The sequence below is a fragment of the Myotis myotis genome, unplaced genomic scaffold (genome assembly GCF_014108235.1).
Source record: "Myotis myotis isolate mMyoMyo1 unplaced genomic scaffold, mMyoMyo1.p scaffold_m19_p_2, whole genome shotgun sequence".
Taxonomy (NCBI): domain Eukaryota; kingdom Metazoa; phylum Chordata; class Mammalia; order Chiroptera; family Vespertilionidae; genus Myotis; species Myotis myotis.
This window is the reverse complement of record NW_023416324.1, coordinates 52,932,807-52,950,791: the sequence shown is the minus strand read 5'-3', so window position 1 is coordinate 52,950,791 and position 17,985 is coordinate 52,932,807. Positions and strand designations below refer to the sequence as shown.

The following is a 17,985-nucleotide window of genomic DNA, read 5'->3' as shown; positions in this document are numbered from 1 at the left end:
TGGATTACAGAGGTGAATAGACTCATTCTAGCCTTGTGTGGTTCTTCCTGCACTTGGGGCAGAGCAGCACATCCATAAACAGAATTCAGGAAATGCAATAATAGTCTTGTTGCCTGGGTACCTTGCCCTGATGATTCAAGCTATCATAGCAGGATCAGTCCTGTCTGCCTTCTCTTTCAGCTGAGGACAGTTCTGACTCTCTTAAGACTTTGTTGCCATTCCAGAAACAACTCTCCTTTAGAAATATATAGTTCAAAACAAATCATATGCAACACATGGCACTTAAATGTAAGCTACTCTAACAGCAACCTTTGTATCTGTGACCTATGCGTTTTGACTACCTACTTCAGAAGACAGTTTATTAAATAAAATCAGAAAGTCTCATTATAATGAATCCTTTTCTTGGAGTAGACTGGATGTAGATGTAATTAACTTTGCTTATGAAATGTCAGAGAATACTTCTAGGAGATCATGCTGGAACTGAAGCTTTAATAATTGGATATGATTATCGCATTTAGTAGAATAACTAAGAATTAGTCATTTTTCTTTTGCTCTTTTCAAAATTTCCTGTCTTTGTTTTTGGATTTTAATAGTTTTACTATGAGGTGTCTGAATGTGGATCTTTGCACTCATTCATTTTATAATTTGTTGAGCCCTTAGATTTATAGATTAATGTTTTCTTTAGATTCCAGACAGTTTTAGACATTAGTTCTAATATATATTTTTATTTTCTTCTCTCTTCTTTTATTATTCCTATGTTGGTGGACCTAATGATACTGCAAATTTCTTTGTGGGTCTAGTCACTTGTCTTCAATATTTTTTCTCTCTGTCAGCATAATTTTTATCAATGTTTTCAAGATTTCTGATTTTTTTCTACCAATTAAAATCTGCTGTTGAACTATTTGAGCAAACATTTTCAGTTATTATACTTTTTAATCACAGAATTTTCATTTGGTTCTTTCTTAGTAATTTCTGTGTCTTTATTGATAATCTGTATTTGAGAAGACATCATTGTTATACCTCTCTTTACTTAAGGTTTATTTCCTTTAAGCATATTTTTAATAGCTGCTTTGAAGCCTTTATCTGTTTTGTCTGTCATCTGTTCCCTTTCCAAAGCAGTTTCAAAGGCCTGCTCTTTTTATCTGTCTAGTTTACACTTTTGTCTTTCTTTGCCTGTCATAGTTTTTTTTGTTGAAAACTGGACATTTTAGATAGTATATTGCAACAACTCTGGATACTGATCTCTTCACCCAGGACTCGTTTTTGCTTGTTGATTTATTTAATGACTAGGTGGACTATTTTAGTGAAGTCTATTTCCCCCTCATTAAGCAGCCTGTGATACTGCTCCTTAGCGTACACACCCTTGGCTGGGCGCAGTCGCCCTTGTGGTGATAGTGGTTGTAGCAGGGCTCTCTTTGACTATCTCTTTCTCTGATTTCTCTGTTAAGCTGTTTGAAACCTTTGATATCACAACTGTTATTAGCCTCCACTAATTGCCAGCTGATTTCTCTATGGTTTTCAACAATATTTTGAGAAATGTCTCCATAGCCTGACCCTTTAAAAAAGTAACTTGAAAAATATCTTAGAAAATCTAATCTAGGCAAGAGTAGCTAAGAGGTCTTGGGCTTTCCTCCTCTTCTCAGCCCTCACTTGTAGGGCGGAAGCTCTCACCCAGCTGCAACAGGTAGAAAATAGTAGAGCTCTGATCACCAGTGTTCTTAGCAAGTCGAGAGCAAGCATAATTATATTATACATAGTTAAGAGATCTGTAAACCATCTTGAAGTTGACCAAAGAGAACCAGGAGAAAAGACAGCTAAGAAGAGCTCTTCTGGGATCAGAGAAAAACTTTTGCGAAAGGTTGAAAGTTTTATAACATTCAAAAATTTCACTACTAAGTGTGATATTAGTTAATCCATTTATCAGGTAATATTTCATATATATTGGGTTACATAAAACATAATATTAAATGAGCTTCACTTATTTCTTTCAACCTTTTTTAAGTGAGACTTATAGAAAATTTAAAATTATTTTGTGGCTTACATTATATTCTGTTGAACACAACTACTCTACAGTAATTTCCCTAGATGGAAATAAAAATAACTTCTTCACTGGAAAGGAAAAATAAAGATAGGTTACCTTATATTTTTCTAGATAATTTAGTCATGTTCTCTCTGTCATACTATATAATAGAGCTAATATGCTAATTAGACTGGACAGTGGAACGACCTTCTGAAGGACCTTTCAGAATGATCAGTGGGTGGGGGGTGAGGCTGCAAGGCAGCCATGGCTGTGAGGGCCTGCTCTTGCACGAATTTCATGCATTGGGCCTCTAGTTATATTATAAAATGCAGAGTCAGATATAAGTATAGAATTGTTTGTGGATTCAAATCACCACAGATTTCTCATCACACATTTATCACATGATGAATATTGATGGACAAATTTTAGTGCCTAAGTAGTATAATGTATTATTAAAATAAATATTACATTAAATTTACCACCATGTTTTCTAAGATGTGTTTTCCGTCTCTCTTTTTTTTTTTGGTCAAAATACTAAATGACTACTTTCCCCCTTTATTATTCAGCCACTATTTTTCATATAAAAAACCTCAAGAAAAATTTATTAGTGAATGTAAAACAAAATGGGCTTACAAACACAAAAGATATGAAGATATGATTTTTAAGGATCTCAGTATTAAGCCTGAAACAAATATAACAGGAAAGCTTGCACGAAAGAAACATGTAAGTCGAATTAATTGCTTTTTTTGAAATATTTTTATTTAAGATACTATAATTATAATTTTTGTAACATTTTAAGGAAAAATATATTGTATCATAATGTTAATATTCTACCTGTGATTTTCTTGATGTGAAAAAAGTCATATAATAATGTAGTACAAATATAATTTTGTGATATGTTAATTACTCTTATCACAACCATTTTATAATTTATGCTTTGTGTATATATATATATATATATTTTTTTTTCTCTTGTGAATTATAAGTAGATATCAATAGTAGTATAAAATTTCTTCTTAGTATTTTAAAACATTAATATTTAGTTTATTAAAGGCTGGTAATTCCACATATGGCATAATATTAATTCACTATTTGATGCTAAATTATGTACTGCTTTGAGGACACAGTGGAAATAAAAATAAACATATTTATTGAGTGCCTGCTGTGTACCAGGCACTGCGCTAGATATTTTGCATGTAATATGTAATTTATTTTCCACAACACTGTAAGTTAGGTATTCTTATCTCATCTTTATAAACAGGAAAACTAAGTCAGAGTAGTTAATTTACCAAGCTACACAGTTAAGTAACATTGCTGGGACTTATCTTCAGGTCTTCTGACACCAGAGTTTATGCTTTTTGTTTTGATTTGGACATTAGGTAATGGTAGAAATGAAGACGATATTGTAGTATAATTAACAAAAATGAACTTTTTATTATTTGTAAAGCACTGTGTTTGTGATAAACATTTTTATATGTGGACTTTTCCTGAGTAGCCTGAGCTACAAATATTTCTATTATACTAACATTATTAGGAGGGTCTACAAAAAGGTCCAGACTGCCATTAGTTTGATTGCAATGTAATTGAGGACATGTGTTCTAAATATAGCACAGAGATATCCTCAAGCCCTTAAATCTCACAAATTATTCATTGAAAACATAGTTTTAAAAGGCAAAAGTATCCTACTCAAAACTTTTTCCTCATGAGCATTCAGTGCCAACTATATTAATTTACTCCAGATAATAATATGCTTTATTAAACTATGAAGTTCATGTGAAATGTCTTTTGGGCCTCTATGTAGAATATAAATTTACCGATTTTAGGCATGACACTTGCTTTTTATATGCTTTAAACAGAGGAGTCTTTTACTGAATAATGTAACCAATTTGGATATGCTGATAACCAATTTGGATAGATAGATAGATAGATAGATAGATAGATAGATAGATAGATAGATAGATACTAGAGGCCCAATGCATGAAGATTCATGCAAGAATAGGCCTTCCTTCCTCTGGCTGCCAGCACTGGCTTTCCTCTAGCACCCAGGACCCGGGCTGCTTTGCTCTGGCCGCAGCCAAGAACCTAAGACCTGGGCTGCTTTGCTGCAACTGCCACCGCCACCCACCGGGGGCATGCTCCAAGTCACACCCTGGCCACTCGGAGCACACTCCCACCCCTGGTGTGTGTCCGCTGGGGCTGGGGGCGGCACGCAATCCCCTCCTGCCCATCAGAGCATACAGCTCTTCTGAGCTGGTCATGACCATTATGGTGTCCTTGCCTAATTTGCATATTACCTCTTTATATCCTATCTAATAAAAGAGAAACATGGTAATTGGCGTACTACTGTTACCCTTCCCATTGGCTAATCAGGGTGATATGCAAATTAACTGCCAGCCAAAATGGCGGCCGGCAGCCAGGCAGCTTGAAACTAACATGAGGTTTGCTTGCTTCAGTGACGGAGGAAACCAACGTTCTCCACCTGCCTTGCCGGCCTCTGAGCCTGCAGTTTAAAAAACATTGTAATAAATATAGAAGCTAAGCAAAACCCCAGAAACCTGTTTTCAGCAAGCACGGGATCTCAGAGCTGGAGTTGATACAGAGTTTCAATTATAGAACCGAAACAAACCAGATACCTGATTTCAGCAGTGGAGGCCTCAGAGCTGGAGCCTCAGAGCTAAAGCTGGCCCAGAATAAAAAAAGAAAAAAGAAAAAAAGGAGCGGTTGGGAGCTTTAGTCGGCCTGAAACAGCCCTCAGCCCCTCAGCCAGACTGGCCAGGCACACCAGTGGGGACCGCCACCCTGAAGGGTGTGTGACCAGCTGCAAACAACCATCATCCCCTCACCCAGGCTGGCCAGACACCCCAGTGGGGACCCCCACCCTGATCCAGGACACCCTTCAGGGCAAACCAGCCAGCCCCACCCATGCACCAGGCCTCTATCCTATATAGTAAAAGGGTAATATGCCTCCCAGCACCGGGATCAGCATGACAGGGGGAAGCACACAAACCTCCTGAAGGCCCTGCGGCTCTGTTCGTGACAGGGGAAGGCGCCCCAACCCCCTGATCAGCCCTGCTCTGTGCCTGATGGGGGGAGCTCCCCAACCCCCTGATCGCCCTGCAGCTCTGTGTGTGACAGGGTGCGGCGCCCCAACCCCCCCCCCCCCACGGGCCCTGCTCTGTGTGTGATGGGGTAGAGCCATAACCTCCCCTTCGGCCCTGCCCTGAGTGTGACAGTGGCGGCGCCCCAACCCCCTGATCCGCCCTGCTCTGTGTGTGACAGGGGGCGGTGCCCCAAATCCCCTATTGGCACTACTCTGTGAGTGACAGGGGGGAGATTCTCAACCCCCTGATGGGCCCTGCTCTGTGCATGACAGGGGGCAGCGCCTCAACCCCCTGATTGACCCTGCTCTGTCCGTGACAGGGTACGGAGCCCCAACCCCCCTGATGGGCCCTGCTCTGTGCGTGACAGGGGCAGCCTCCCAACCCCCGGATTGGCCCTGCTCTGTGCGTGACGGGGGTGGCGCCACAACCTCCCCATTGACCCTGCCTTGAGTGTGACAGGGGGCGGTGCCCCAACCCCCCAATCAGCCCTACCCTGAGCGTGACTGAGGGTGGCATTGCAACCTCCCAATCCGCCCTGCTCTGTGCATGACAGGGGGCGGTGCCCCAACTCCCTAATTGGCCCTGCTCTGAGCCCGACCAGGGGCTGCACCTAGGGATTGGGCCTGCCCTCTGCCACCCTGGAGCAGGCCTAAGCCAGGAGGGCGTTATCTCCCGAGGGGTCCCAGACTGCGAGAGGGCACAGGCCAGGCTGAAGGACCCCCTCTTCCCCCCTGAGTGCACAAATTTTTGTGCACCGGGCCTCTAGTATAGATATATTAGTGTGTATATATGTGTATATATATGTATATATACACACACATATATATATATTTAGAAATACTCATATACAGATATATATATATCCACATACACATATCCATAATTTATATATCTATATACATAGATCTAGGTTATGTTATGGCAAGTGACTATTATGGGCATCAATAGGAGGAAAATACTCATATTACAAAGGTTATTGTATATAATATCTATGTAGTTATATAGAATATATCATATACTGGGATTTAGAAGTGTTTTGAATGTTATGAATATTAATTGCTTTGAGAAATTTCTAAAGTTCATTGGTGTTATTGATGCTAACCACATCATTATTAATGTCATTTTTATTAACAACTATTTATTTATATTTTGTAAATATATACATTGTTCTATGCTTTTTCATTGTGTGTAGCTATCATTCATAGAACATTACAGAAGTTATCTTCAGCTCAATTTCTTAAAGTAATTGAAATGAATTTTAATTACAAGATTCATCTCTGAATATTTTGTATAAAATTTTTGTTCCATCTTCTGCTGGATTTATTTGTACTCTCCTCTTTAGCTCACTTAGTTAATCTTTCACTGTTTTCACTGCTCATATATCTAGTCTTTAGTGACTTGGAGCTTGGTTTATTAAAAACTATAGTGAGACAATTGATACCCTACAGTGCTTAAGAGAACCTAGGATCCAAGAACATTGAGTTAGGGAGTAGGTAAAAGGGAGGAGGTGAGAAAGTATTGCCATTTAACATTAGGAGTTCATTTTACAAAAAGATGGCCTTATCAAAGTAATGAAAAAGGATTAGTCAAGAACTGAATTCAAGTTTTAGTATTTAGTAAAAGTGATCAATGGCTGAATCTGCTTCTATTTTGGGATGAAGGGTTGTATCTAAAGGGTTTACAACTTCATATATCTATCTGTCTATCTATCTATCTATCTATCTATCTATCTATCTATCTATACTAGAGGCCCGGTGCACAAAAATTTGTGCACTCGGGGGGAAGGGGGGGTCCCTCAGCCCGGCCTGTGCCCTCTAGCAGTCTGGGACACCTCGGGAGATAACGCCCTGCTGGCTTAGGCCTGCTCCCGGGTGGCAGAGGGCAGGCCCAATCCCTAGGTGCAGCCCCTGGTCGGGCTCAGAGCAGGGCCGATTGGGAGGTTGGGGCACCACCCCCTGTCACACTCAAGGCAGGGTCGATGGGGAGGTTGCGGCATGACCCCCTGTCACGCACAGAGCAGGGCCAATCAGGGGGTTGGGGCACTGCCACTCTCACACTCAGGGCAGGGCCGATGGGGAGGTTATGGCTCTACCCTGTCACACATAGAGCAGGGCCCAGGGGGGGGGTGGTGCCGCACCCTGTCACACACAGAGCAGGGCCAATCAGGGCGTTTGGGCACTGCCCCCTGTCACGCTGATCCCGGTGCTGGGAGGCCTCTCGGCTCCGCTGATCCCGGTGCTGGGAGGTGTATTACCCTTTTACTATATACGATAGAGGCCTGGTGCACGGGTGGGGGCCAGCTCGTTTGCCCTGAAGGGTGTCCTGGATCAGGGTGGGGGTCCCCACTGGGGTGCCTGGCCAGCCTGGGTGAGGGGATGATGGCTGTTTGCAGCTGGTCACACACCCTTCAGGGTGGGGGTCCCCACTGGGGTGCCTGGCCAGTCTGGGTGAGGGGCTGAGGGCTGTTTTCAGGCTGGGGGTGACTGAACTCCCAACCGCTCCTTTTTTCCTTTTTTTTTTTTTTTATTCTGGGCCAGCTTTAGTTTGAGGCTTGGCTACAGCTCTTAGGCCTCCGCTCCTGAAAGTAGGTTTCTGGCCTTTGCATACAATGTTGCGAATCTGCTGGCTGAAGTCCGGCGGTATTTGTTAAAATGTTTGAAACTGCAGGCTCATAGGCCTGCAGCTGCAGACGGGGAACGTTGGTTTCCTCCATCACTGAAGTAAGCAAGCCTCATGTTAGTTTCAAGCTGCCTGGCTGCCGGCCGCCATCTTGGCTGACAGTTAATTTGCATATCTCGCTGATTAGCCAATGAAAAGGGTAGCGGTCGTACGCCAATTACCATGTTTCTCTTTTATTAGTGTAGATATATATCCCTAATATGCAAATAGACTAACTGCAGAACCGAACAACCGGTCACTATGATGTGTGCTGACCACCAGAGGGTGCACGTGGAACATGGTGGGCATTGGCCACAGTGGGATGGTGGAGCAGGTGAGCGGAGGGGCCAAACCAAGGTGGGGCGCCAGTCGCTGTCATGGGAAGAGCCTTTGATGGATACTGAAAATTCTTTGCTTTTGTGTGCCATGCTCCCACTGGGCACTTGCACACACTGCCAGCACCAGAGCCGCCACTCGCAACCATTGCTGGTGCCTGGCACTGGCCTTGATTGCCCCTCAGGGCTTCTTCACCTCCCCCTGCTCCTGAGGGGGAATTGGGGCCAGCAGCCATCACTCAGACCTGCTGCCAGTGATGGCCTTGCTCACACCCACTGCTGGTGCCGGAGCCGCCGCTCACACCCACTGCCAGTGCCCAGAGCCAGTTTCAATCGGCACCCTCAGTGGGTGCGAGTTGTGGCAATCACCCCCTGCTCCTGAGGGGTGATTGGGGCAGCAGCCGCCTCTCGTACCCACTGATGGCGTCAGCCCCAATTGTTCCACGCCTTCAGTGGGTGCGAGCAGGTCCAGCACTGTCAGCGTTTGGGAGCAGCGGTGGCAGGAGCAGGGCTGCCAGCAGATAGGGGACTAGGAGAAGCGGCAGGAGGGGCTGGGTGGGGGCACAGAGGAGGGCCGAGACCTGCCTGTGCCCACTGCAGCCTCGCAGCCCACAGTTCCTTTCAAGGTGCATGAATTCGTGCACTGGGCCCTTAGTATTCATGGAAAGAGCCAGAGGAGTGATTTCAAGTTGCACTCATTCAATAAATGCTGTGCTTCAAAGCCAGAAGTTCACAGAAACACCAGAGTTCATGGTGCAAGAATAAACTTTAAATGAGATACAAAACCAAAAGTCAGGAGCCAAGAGGAAGGAATCTGTGAAAAACTTGGTCAGAATGGGAGACATTAAGGATCTGAAATAATCACTAGAAACATTTTTTTAAATATTAGAATTATGGTGATAATATGACTGCCATAATCCTATATTTTAGGGAGACTTGTATATTATAATAATGGCTTTCAGGAAAATCTAGAAACTAAATCTAGATTATTATTGATTTTGCTGGGATACCCAAGATTATTTGAAATCTGCTTTGGCATAGTCAACCCTTTTCCTCAAAGGATACCAAGGAAAAGATATGTACAAGGAATAATAGCAAACAAAGCAGTTACTAACTGGGGTTTTGGCGTAAAATTTCATTGCAATTTTTTAGTAGTCTGGGCTAGACTATGAGCTATTCTGTTTATCTATTCTTTGTTAGCTTGAATAGTCTCTCTTTTATTATTTCCTAAATTGCAACCATGAATTTTATAAGGGATATTTTATGAGAAAAAGTCACACCCATTGGAGCCAAAATGAAAGAGATTCAGAGGGGGAAGCAATTTGCCATATATTTATCTCTGAGGCAGCTTAGTCGTTCCCTTTCCCCCCACCCACACCCTCTTATCTGATGCTTCCTTAAGCTGGTTTAGTCATATTTTGTTAGGAAGGAAAAGAGAGCATGAAAGAGGTAAGAGAGAGTGCTGGTCAGGAACCATCACATCCTTTGTCTTGACACTGCTGGAGAGAGTGCATATGTTCTCCCTAGTCATCAGCAAAATGAGGAAAGGAATCAATAGAGCAATCCAATCCTATTTCTGTGGAAGGGATCTCTTACTTAGCACCACTTCTAACACACTGAGTGTTTACATCTTGCATTTCTTTATGGCATTGCATAGTTCCTGGAAACACCAGATATAATCTAATATGGCAGTTACCTATACTAAGGTAAGACTTGCTTTAGAGCTGTTGATTTGGTTTAATTCTAGAATATTTTATTGATTTTTTTCCTTCCAAATATTTTTCTCATTACTAAAATCTTGCCATGTTTTTTTTATAAAACAAAATAATTTTTTCTCAAATATAATTCTCCTGTGAGCCCTTTCCATTAATTATTACTAAATATATTTTCCTGAAGGTTTATAGATTTATTTTTTAAACCTGATGAACTTTTGGTCTTTTACTATATTATAATTTTTTTATAAAGGTTCAAAAATATGACTAACTTTTAAATTATAATACTTATGCATGGAAGATACATGAGAGCATTGTTATCAAGATTTTCATAGTGCTATTTAAGTGTCAGAATGTTAGGTAATTATTCTTTTTTTTCTGATAGTTTTTCTTTTTTTCTAATCAGAAATCATGTTTTATTTACATAATAAAACAAAGATATTTCATTGTGGATAAAAAGATTATACCTGCATTATTTATAACATAAATATGGAAATATTGCTTTCAGGAACCTCTATTTTGTATCATAGTTCACATAATCAGTTCTCTTTTTTAGAAGCCCAATGTACAAAATTCTTGCAAGGGGTTCGGCCCCCGCTGCCGCAGCTTCGTCTGGAAGGTCGTCCAGTCTAATTAGCATATAACCCTTTTATTATTATAGATAAATATTTTTTTAGAGTACTTTCAGGTTCATAGCAAAATTAGTGGAAAGACAGAGTTCCCATGCATTCCCTGTCCTACACATGCACAACCTTTCCTGCAGTGATGCATTTGCTAGAATCTATGAACGTATATTAACCCATCATTATCTCCAAAAGTCCATAGTTTACATTAGGGTTTACTCTTGACTTGTATAGTCTATGAGTGTGACAAATATATAATGACATGTATCTCCCATTAGAGAGTATCATACAGAATAGAGTTATTGCCTTAAAAATCCTCTGTGCTCTTCATAGTCATTCCTCCCACCCCCTAACTCTTAGCAACCAATAATTCTTTTACTGTTTTTTATAGATTTTCCTTTTCCAGAATGTCATATAGTTGGACTCATATAGTTTGTAGCCTTTTCAGATTGACATCTTTCACTTAGTAATATGTACTTAAGTTTCCTCCATGCCCTTGTATGGCTTAGTAGCTCATTAGTTTTTAGCACTAAATTGTATTTCATTGCTACTGTTACAGGCACCTCTCACTGACACCAGAGAGGTGTTACCAGATGGGACAGTCCCCTGAGTCAGTGAAAGAGGGCTGTCCCCAACCTCTATCCTTGTCTTCTCATATAAATAAATTTATATGAGACCCTGACTGCCTTGGGAAAAGCCAATTTATTAAAGCAATTAAACATGCACCTTTATTGCAAAAGCAAAGCAAGCAAACTTATATATCTGGCTCGTGAAGCGCAGACGGGTTCTCAGGTAATCTGAAGATCAAGTTGGGTGGGGGTCAGAGGCATCACCCTCCTGTCCATAGACTTCAAAATTCCTCTGACTATTTTGGTATGGGATTAATTCTCCAGGTTCCTTTTTCACTTTGTTGTGGCTTTTCAGAATTCATGAAAAGTACCTGGCAACTTTATCTTGCCAATCCTTGAGACTGCTGGATTCTCTGCTTAAGGAGTAAAACGACCTTTTTTCCCCTTTCCCCTTTCCACCTGCCTTCCTGCATGCGCTCATGAGGGAGGTTTTTTAACCATTTGCTCTGTGGCCTTGGCTGAGGAAGATAATAGGTTTGTTAGTTACAAGCGGGCTGTAAATTGCCCGCACTGTTTGGCCTTGTTTTAACTTTTCTGTCTTAGTTTCCCTATTCCTCCTGCCCCGAAATCCTATAACAGTCTGCTCCTGCAAGGTAAACATCCTTGCAGTTTGGAGCTCGACCCTGCTCAGCCCTGCACTTATGTCTGTACTTTCTTCTTCTTCCCCCGCTTACCCAGTCTGCCTAACCCTGTTTCTAACTCCTCTCAGTACTACAGTTTATTTATTCATCTACCTATTGTAGGATATCTTGCTTACTTCCAAGTTTTGGCAATTATGAACAAAGTTGCTGTAAATATCCTTGTGAAGGGTTTTGTGTGGACATAACATTTTTTATTTGGGGTGGGGGCGTATAGACAAGGGAACATGATTGCTGGATCATACGGTAAGAGCATGTTTGCTTGTTTGTTTAAATACAAAAATGTCTTCTAAAGTTGCTGTACCATTTTGCATTCCCCCCAGTAATGGATGGAAGTTTCTATTCCTCCATATCTTCACTGGCACTTGGTATTGTCAGTGTTGTGGATTTTGGTGAGTCTAAGAGGTGTGTAATAGTATCTTATTGATGCTTTAATTTGCAATTCCCCCATGACATATTTTTATATGTGTATCTTCTTTGGTGAAGTTTAGTTTTCCTTTGACTATAGAAAAATGAGATGATTTATCACATTGTCTATGTGAGTAGCAGAGGAAAGAGAAAGATTCTCCTTACTCAGGGCCCCTGCATTGCACAGGGCACCAATGCGTTTACATCGCGGTCTATGTGGAAGTCATTCCTTGGAGTTGTGCAGAGCACAGCTTGCACGGCAGTGCCAGGTGGCCCTAATTTTCTAAATCCAAGTACCTAATCATATTTGAAGCGGTTTTTTTTGTACTTACTTTAAGTTCAGGTAAATATGGAGGAAGGGGAAAGAATAATCAGTTCCATTTGCAAACCACAAAATATTGAATCTACTTTTGCCCTCTTTAATTTAACAGTAAATGATACTAAGGTTGATTGAGAACATTGACCTTATATCAGACTCAGGAGATGTGGAATGAATCACCTCATTTTATTGTGAATTGTTAAAAAGAAAATTATGGATAAATACTTTAAATTTTTTAAATTTTATTGTTTTGTGAAGTGAGAGTCCTTCCTTATACTGGAAACAGACCTTTATTATCAATGAGCTTCTGGGATGTTGTTTTAGCTTATATAATTCTAAGAAAGAAGCTTTGTAACGAAGTGCTTATCTCGTCTCTAAAAATTGCCGTTTGTTGTTCTCTGACCGTCATTTTGGGGCCCCATCACCAATGCAGTTCATTTCAGATGGGTATTTTTTTAAATACGTAGACTGTTCGTAGCACTGTTACAAACTCTAAGGCAGTGGTTCTCAACCTTGGCTGCACATTAGAATCACCTGGGAATCTTTTTAAAATCCTGATTTCTGGGCCTGATCCTCCGGAAATTCTGTTTCTTTGTTATGGGGTGGGGCCACAACATTAATAACAAAGAAACAGAATTTCTGGAGGATGAGGCCCAGAAATCAGAATTTTAAAATGATTCCCAGGTGATTCTAATGTGCAGCCAAGGTTGAGAACCACTGCCCTAAGGCCTTAAAAAAAATTGAAGTCAAGCAAGTTCTGTGCTGAAACTTGTAGGGGCAGGGAAAGCACTGAAAAACGTTCACTGGGTAGGGACTGATTATATAAAGTGTGGAATTGCAAGGAGTATACAAATTCAAATTCAGATTAGTCTGTTTTCTACCTCTAAAGGGGCTCATGAAAGAAATTGGAGTTATCCTGAATATTAAGACTTTTGGCAAGTAGTGGCTTTTAATGTCAGGTAGAAGTATGAGATACTTACCAGAAGAGTTTATAAGGGCAGATACTAGGGCTACCAGAGCTAAGGATAATTTAATTTGTGTTTAATTCAGCCTTTTTTAGCGATCCTTAGAAGCAATAATGATGGCTTAGAACTACAGCTGTTGCTTAATGACCTCAGCAATGCAAAAAGAACTAAACTTAGCCATTTAATAAAGTTTTACAGGTATTTATTATGTGCTTTCTAGGTTTCAGGCCATATGCTCCTCACTGACAGGAAAAATAAAATAGAGACTGTTTCCTTTAATAAAAGATTTTGCTGAGGCTAAATGGAGAAGACGTGGAGCTAGATGAATAAACCTAGGACAGAAGCAGACAAGGATAGTATTAGTTACCATTTATAGATGCTCAGATGCAAGGAATGCAGTTAGCTGACAACTCCAACTGTTACGTTTTTTTAGGGTCCACCTCTGCTGTCAAGCTGAGGTCACACTATTCTCTAAGCACTCTCCCTCAATTCCTGAGTAAGGCAGAGTTACAAGGACCTGGCCACTTCTGCTCAGTGTGGGACTCACAGATAGACAGACTTTGCTTCAGGGTTGGTGGTTGGTTGGCAGAAACTTTGACTCTCCCTGCTTACTCTTATTCCTCCATTTTCCTATAACGTGTGTACTTCCCAAATAAACCTTTTGTGCACTTTACTATGTTTTGATATCTCCTTCCTGGAAAAACCAACCTGGGACACCATTTATTATGCTTAGCTCCATAGGTGTGGATAAGATGGATTTGAAACCAAGCAATTGTAGAATTAGTTTTGAAAAGAAGGGAGATGTAGATTAATGCATACTCTTAGATACATAACTGTGGGGTTTTCAAGGTCAAATGAGAGATCACTAGAAAAAGAACATTGAGTAGAGGATTTACATAATAGCATAACACATCTGGAAAGATAAAGGGTTAGGAAGTATAATGTGCTTATAATAATACTCCACAAATACTTTGTGCTTTGAGGTGAATAAAGGAAAATTAAATTACTTAAAACTCATATATAGAAATTGGGAGTTACAAGGGGTATATAAATTTTGCCATATGTTAATTATATTGCCATCTTTTTAACATCTTTCTATATGATATTCTTCTTGTGTCTATTTAATCAAACACAATATCTTTTTTTGGTTAATCCTCACTCAAGGATATTTTTTCCATTGCTTTTTAGAGAGAGTGGCAGGCAGGGAGGGAGGCAGCAGGAAGAGGGGGAGAGAGAGAGAGAGTGAGAGGCAGAGAAAGAGAGAGAAAGACATGTAAGAGACACACATTGATTGATTGCCTTCCACATGCTCCCAACCAGAACATTGTTTTATATCACTGAGAGACCATGTGTTATAGTGTACATTTCATGGCCTTTCTCATCACAAAATCCGCTTCACCTGTATACTTTTAGGCAATAGATACATACTTACATATGTTTATACATATACTCTAATTTCAGTGCTCTTTTTACTTCAGCATACTATGAGCAAATCAAGAGTGAATGGAATATTTTATTCTTTAGGAATTTCTGGTTTAGCTGAGGTAATAGAATAATGACCAATATATCTATATATGTAAGCGCCATATGTGCAGTCAAACATACAAATAATTGAATGTCAAAAAATAAAAGATCAAAAGTAAAATTAAAAGTACACACACACACACACAACAAAAAAAAACCACACAACAACACACAAAACAAAACAAAACAAAACAAAAAAGCTTCTTAACCAAAGCTATGAAGGTGAGAATTAGCTTGGTACATGTATAAATGGAAAAGACATTATCCTAACTATACTAAGAGATTTGTGAGAGGAATTGTGGAAACTGAAGTTGGGTAGGGCTGTTAATGGACATATTAATTTTCACTTGAGGGTTTAAATTATTATTTGATATGAAAAAGTATGCATTTAATATAATGCATTTATGCATATTATATTATTTAGAATTAAGTTACATTTGTTATTCAAACTTTTGTATAAGATGGTGGAAAACCAGATGTTAGGATGATTATTTAATTGTTTTAAATATAATATAAAAGAGAGAGTAAAGTGTGGAATCTTACATCCATTAGCCTAAAGTTTTCCAGGTAGTGAAATATTATGGACAGATGACAAGAGAATGTAGGAAGGTTTCCAGAGTCTAGATGAATGATAATAATAGAGGCTATAGATTTCAGTAATTTATGGGCCTCTTAAAATTTTGTTTCAGTTTACCTTTTCAATGTTTTTTTTTTCTTAATATTTTATAAACAATACACATCAGCTTGTTTAGTATTTTTACCTTTCTCTTCAAGTTCCTTGTTTATTCTTACTTGTTTGCCCCATGTTTTCCATCTACACTAATAAAAGAGAAACATGCAAATTAACCATCACTCTGCCACTCTGCTACACCTACCAGCCAATTAGGAGCAAGTATGCAAATTAACTCAACTAAGATGGCGGCGGCCACAGAGCTGGAGTGAGCAGGAGGCTTGGGTTGCCCCTGGTGATGGAGGAAGCCAAGCTTCCCGCCTCCCCTGGCCAGCTCTGGGCTCCACTCAAGGCTACAAAGTTTCAATTATAGAAGATAAATAAATCCCAGATATCTGCTTCCAGCCTGCCCTGGCCTCTGCTCAGGAGGCACTGAAAAAAAAAAAGAAAGAAAAAAAGGAGAGGCTGGGAGCTTGGGTCGTCGGGGGGCATGGCCAGCCTGAAAACAACCATCAGCCCCTCACCCAGGCTGGCCAGGCACCCCAGCAGGACCCTCCCACCCTGAAGCGGCTGTAGGCAGCCTGAAAACGGCCCTCAGCCCCTCACCCAGGCTGACCAGGCACCCCAGTGGGGACCCCCACCCTGATCCGGGACACCCTTCAGGGTAAACCAGCTGGTCCCCACCCATGCACCAGACCTCTATCTTTCTATACTAATAAAAGGGTAATATGCTAATTAGACTGGGAGACTTTCCAGGAGACCTTCCAGACCAGGGGTGGGCAAACTTTTTGACTCGAGGGCCACAATGGGTTCTTAAACTGGACCAGAGTGCCGGAACAAAAGCATGGATGGAGTGTTTGTGTGAACTAATATAAATTCAAAGTAAACATCATTACATAAAAGGGTACAGTCTTTTATTTCAATAGTTTCATTCATTTCAAACAGGCCGGATCCGGCCCGTGGGCCGTAGTTTGCCCACGGTTGTTCCAGACACTCTACTGGACAAAGCCATGGTGGTGGGGCCAAGGTAGAGGTAGTTAGAGGCAAAGAGGGGAGGGCAGTTGTGGGTGATCAGGCCAGGATGGGACAGCAGTTGTGGGTGATCAGGCTGATGGGGGGTGGGGCCATTGGGGGTAAGCAGACCAGCAGGGAGGTCAGTTGGGGGTGAGCAGACCATCAGTGGGGGTCAGCTGGAAGTGATCACGACAGCGGGGGGGGGGCAATTTAGAGTGAGCAGGCCGGCAAGGGGGGCAGTTGGGGGTGAGCACACTGGCACGAAGGGCAGTTGGGGATGATCTGGCTGGGGAGGGGGGGGGCAGTTGGAGGCAAGCAGGCCAGCAGGCAGAGTGGTTAGAAGCAATCAGGCAGGCAGGCAGGCAGGCAGGTGAGTGGTTAGGAGCCAGCAGTCCCAAACTGTGAGACAGATGTCCGACAGCCATTTTAGGCCCAATCCCTGTAAACCAGCAGTAGGACATCCTTTGAGGGGTCCCAGATTGGAAAGGGTGCAGGTGGGCTGAAGGACCCTCCCCACCCCCCATGCACGAATTTCGTGCACCGGGCCACTAGTATGTAAATAAAGTATTATATACCTTTTTACATCTGCCCTGTTTCTTCAAGATGCTGTCCATTGAGCTTAACCTTCTGATAACATTTACAGTTTTTTAAATATCACTCAAATTGGAACTTTAACATACATTTTATCTTGACATTCATAGGAGATGGTATATTAATTGAAGCAAAATTGATTAGGCAAGAAAGAATTTGGAAATTATAAGGAAATTAAGTGGTTATAGTGATAGGAACTAGCAAAGGGTGGCCAATCTGGTATCTTCAAATTCAAAGAGTACTGTAAGCTCTATTTTTTGTCTATATGGCTAGCACCAATTTATCATTTGTACAATGTGTACAATCATCTGTACACATGGGACGAGGGTATGAAAAGTATACCAACATTGAAATCGGGTCAAGTTGAGATAGAAAGTTGATATTAATGTTGTCTCCCACTGGATATTAAAACCTAGGAACTATGTTGAAGGATTGTTTTAGGAACAAAACTTATACTAAAGACTGGATGGCTTTGGAAATAGCTCAAGGAAGATGTCAAGTTAGAACTGGGAAACATTGCAAAAACATAACAGAGTGATGAATGATCAAGAATGAGATCAAAACCTAAATACCAGGATTGCCCTGGTCAGGTGGCCCAGTTGGTTGGAGCATCATCCTGTACACCAAAAAGGTTGCAGGTTTGATCCCCAGTTGGGGCACATGTGGAAGGCAAGCTATTAATATTTCTCTCTCACATCAGTGTTTCTCTCTCTTTCTCTCTCTGTCTCTCTTTCTGTCTCTGTCTCTCTTCCTCTCTCTATAATCAATAAAAGATAAC

At 41.1% G+C, this 17,985-nt stretch overlaps 1 protein-coding gene across 1 annotated transcript in view; it reads left to right on the top strand.

Annotated features, from left to right (window-relative positions):
- LRRIQ3 (leucine rich repeats and IQ motif containing 3) overlaps positions 1–17,985 on the top strand; it is a 96,479-nt gene that overhangs the window by 25,501 nt on the left and 52,993 nt on the right. Inside the window, exon 5 of the mRNA XM_036347141.1 lies at positions 2,587–2,743. Coding sequence (XP_036203034.1) covers positions 2,587–2,743 — 157 coding nt within the window. The remainder of the gene's footprint in view (positions 1–2,586; positions 2,744–17,985) is intronic.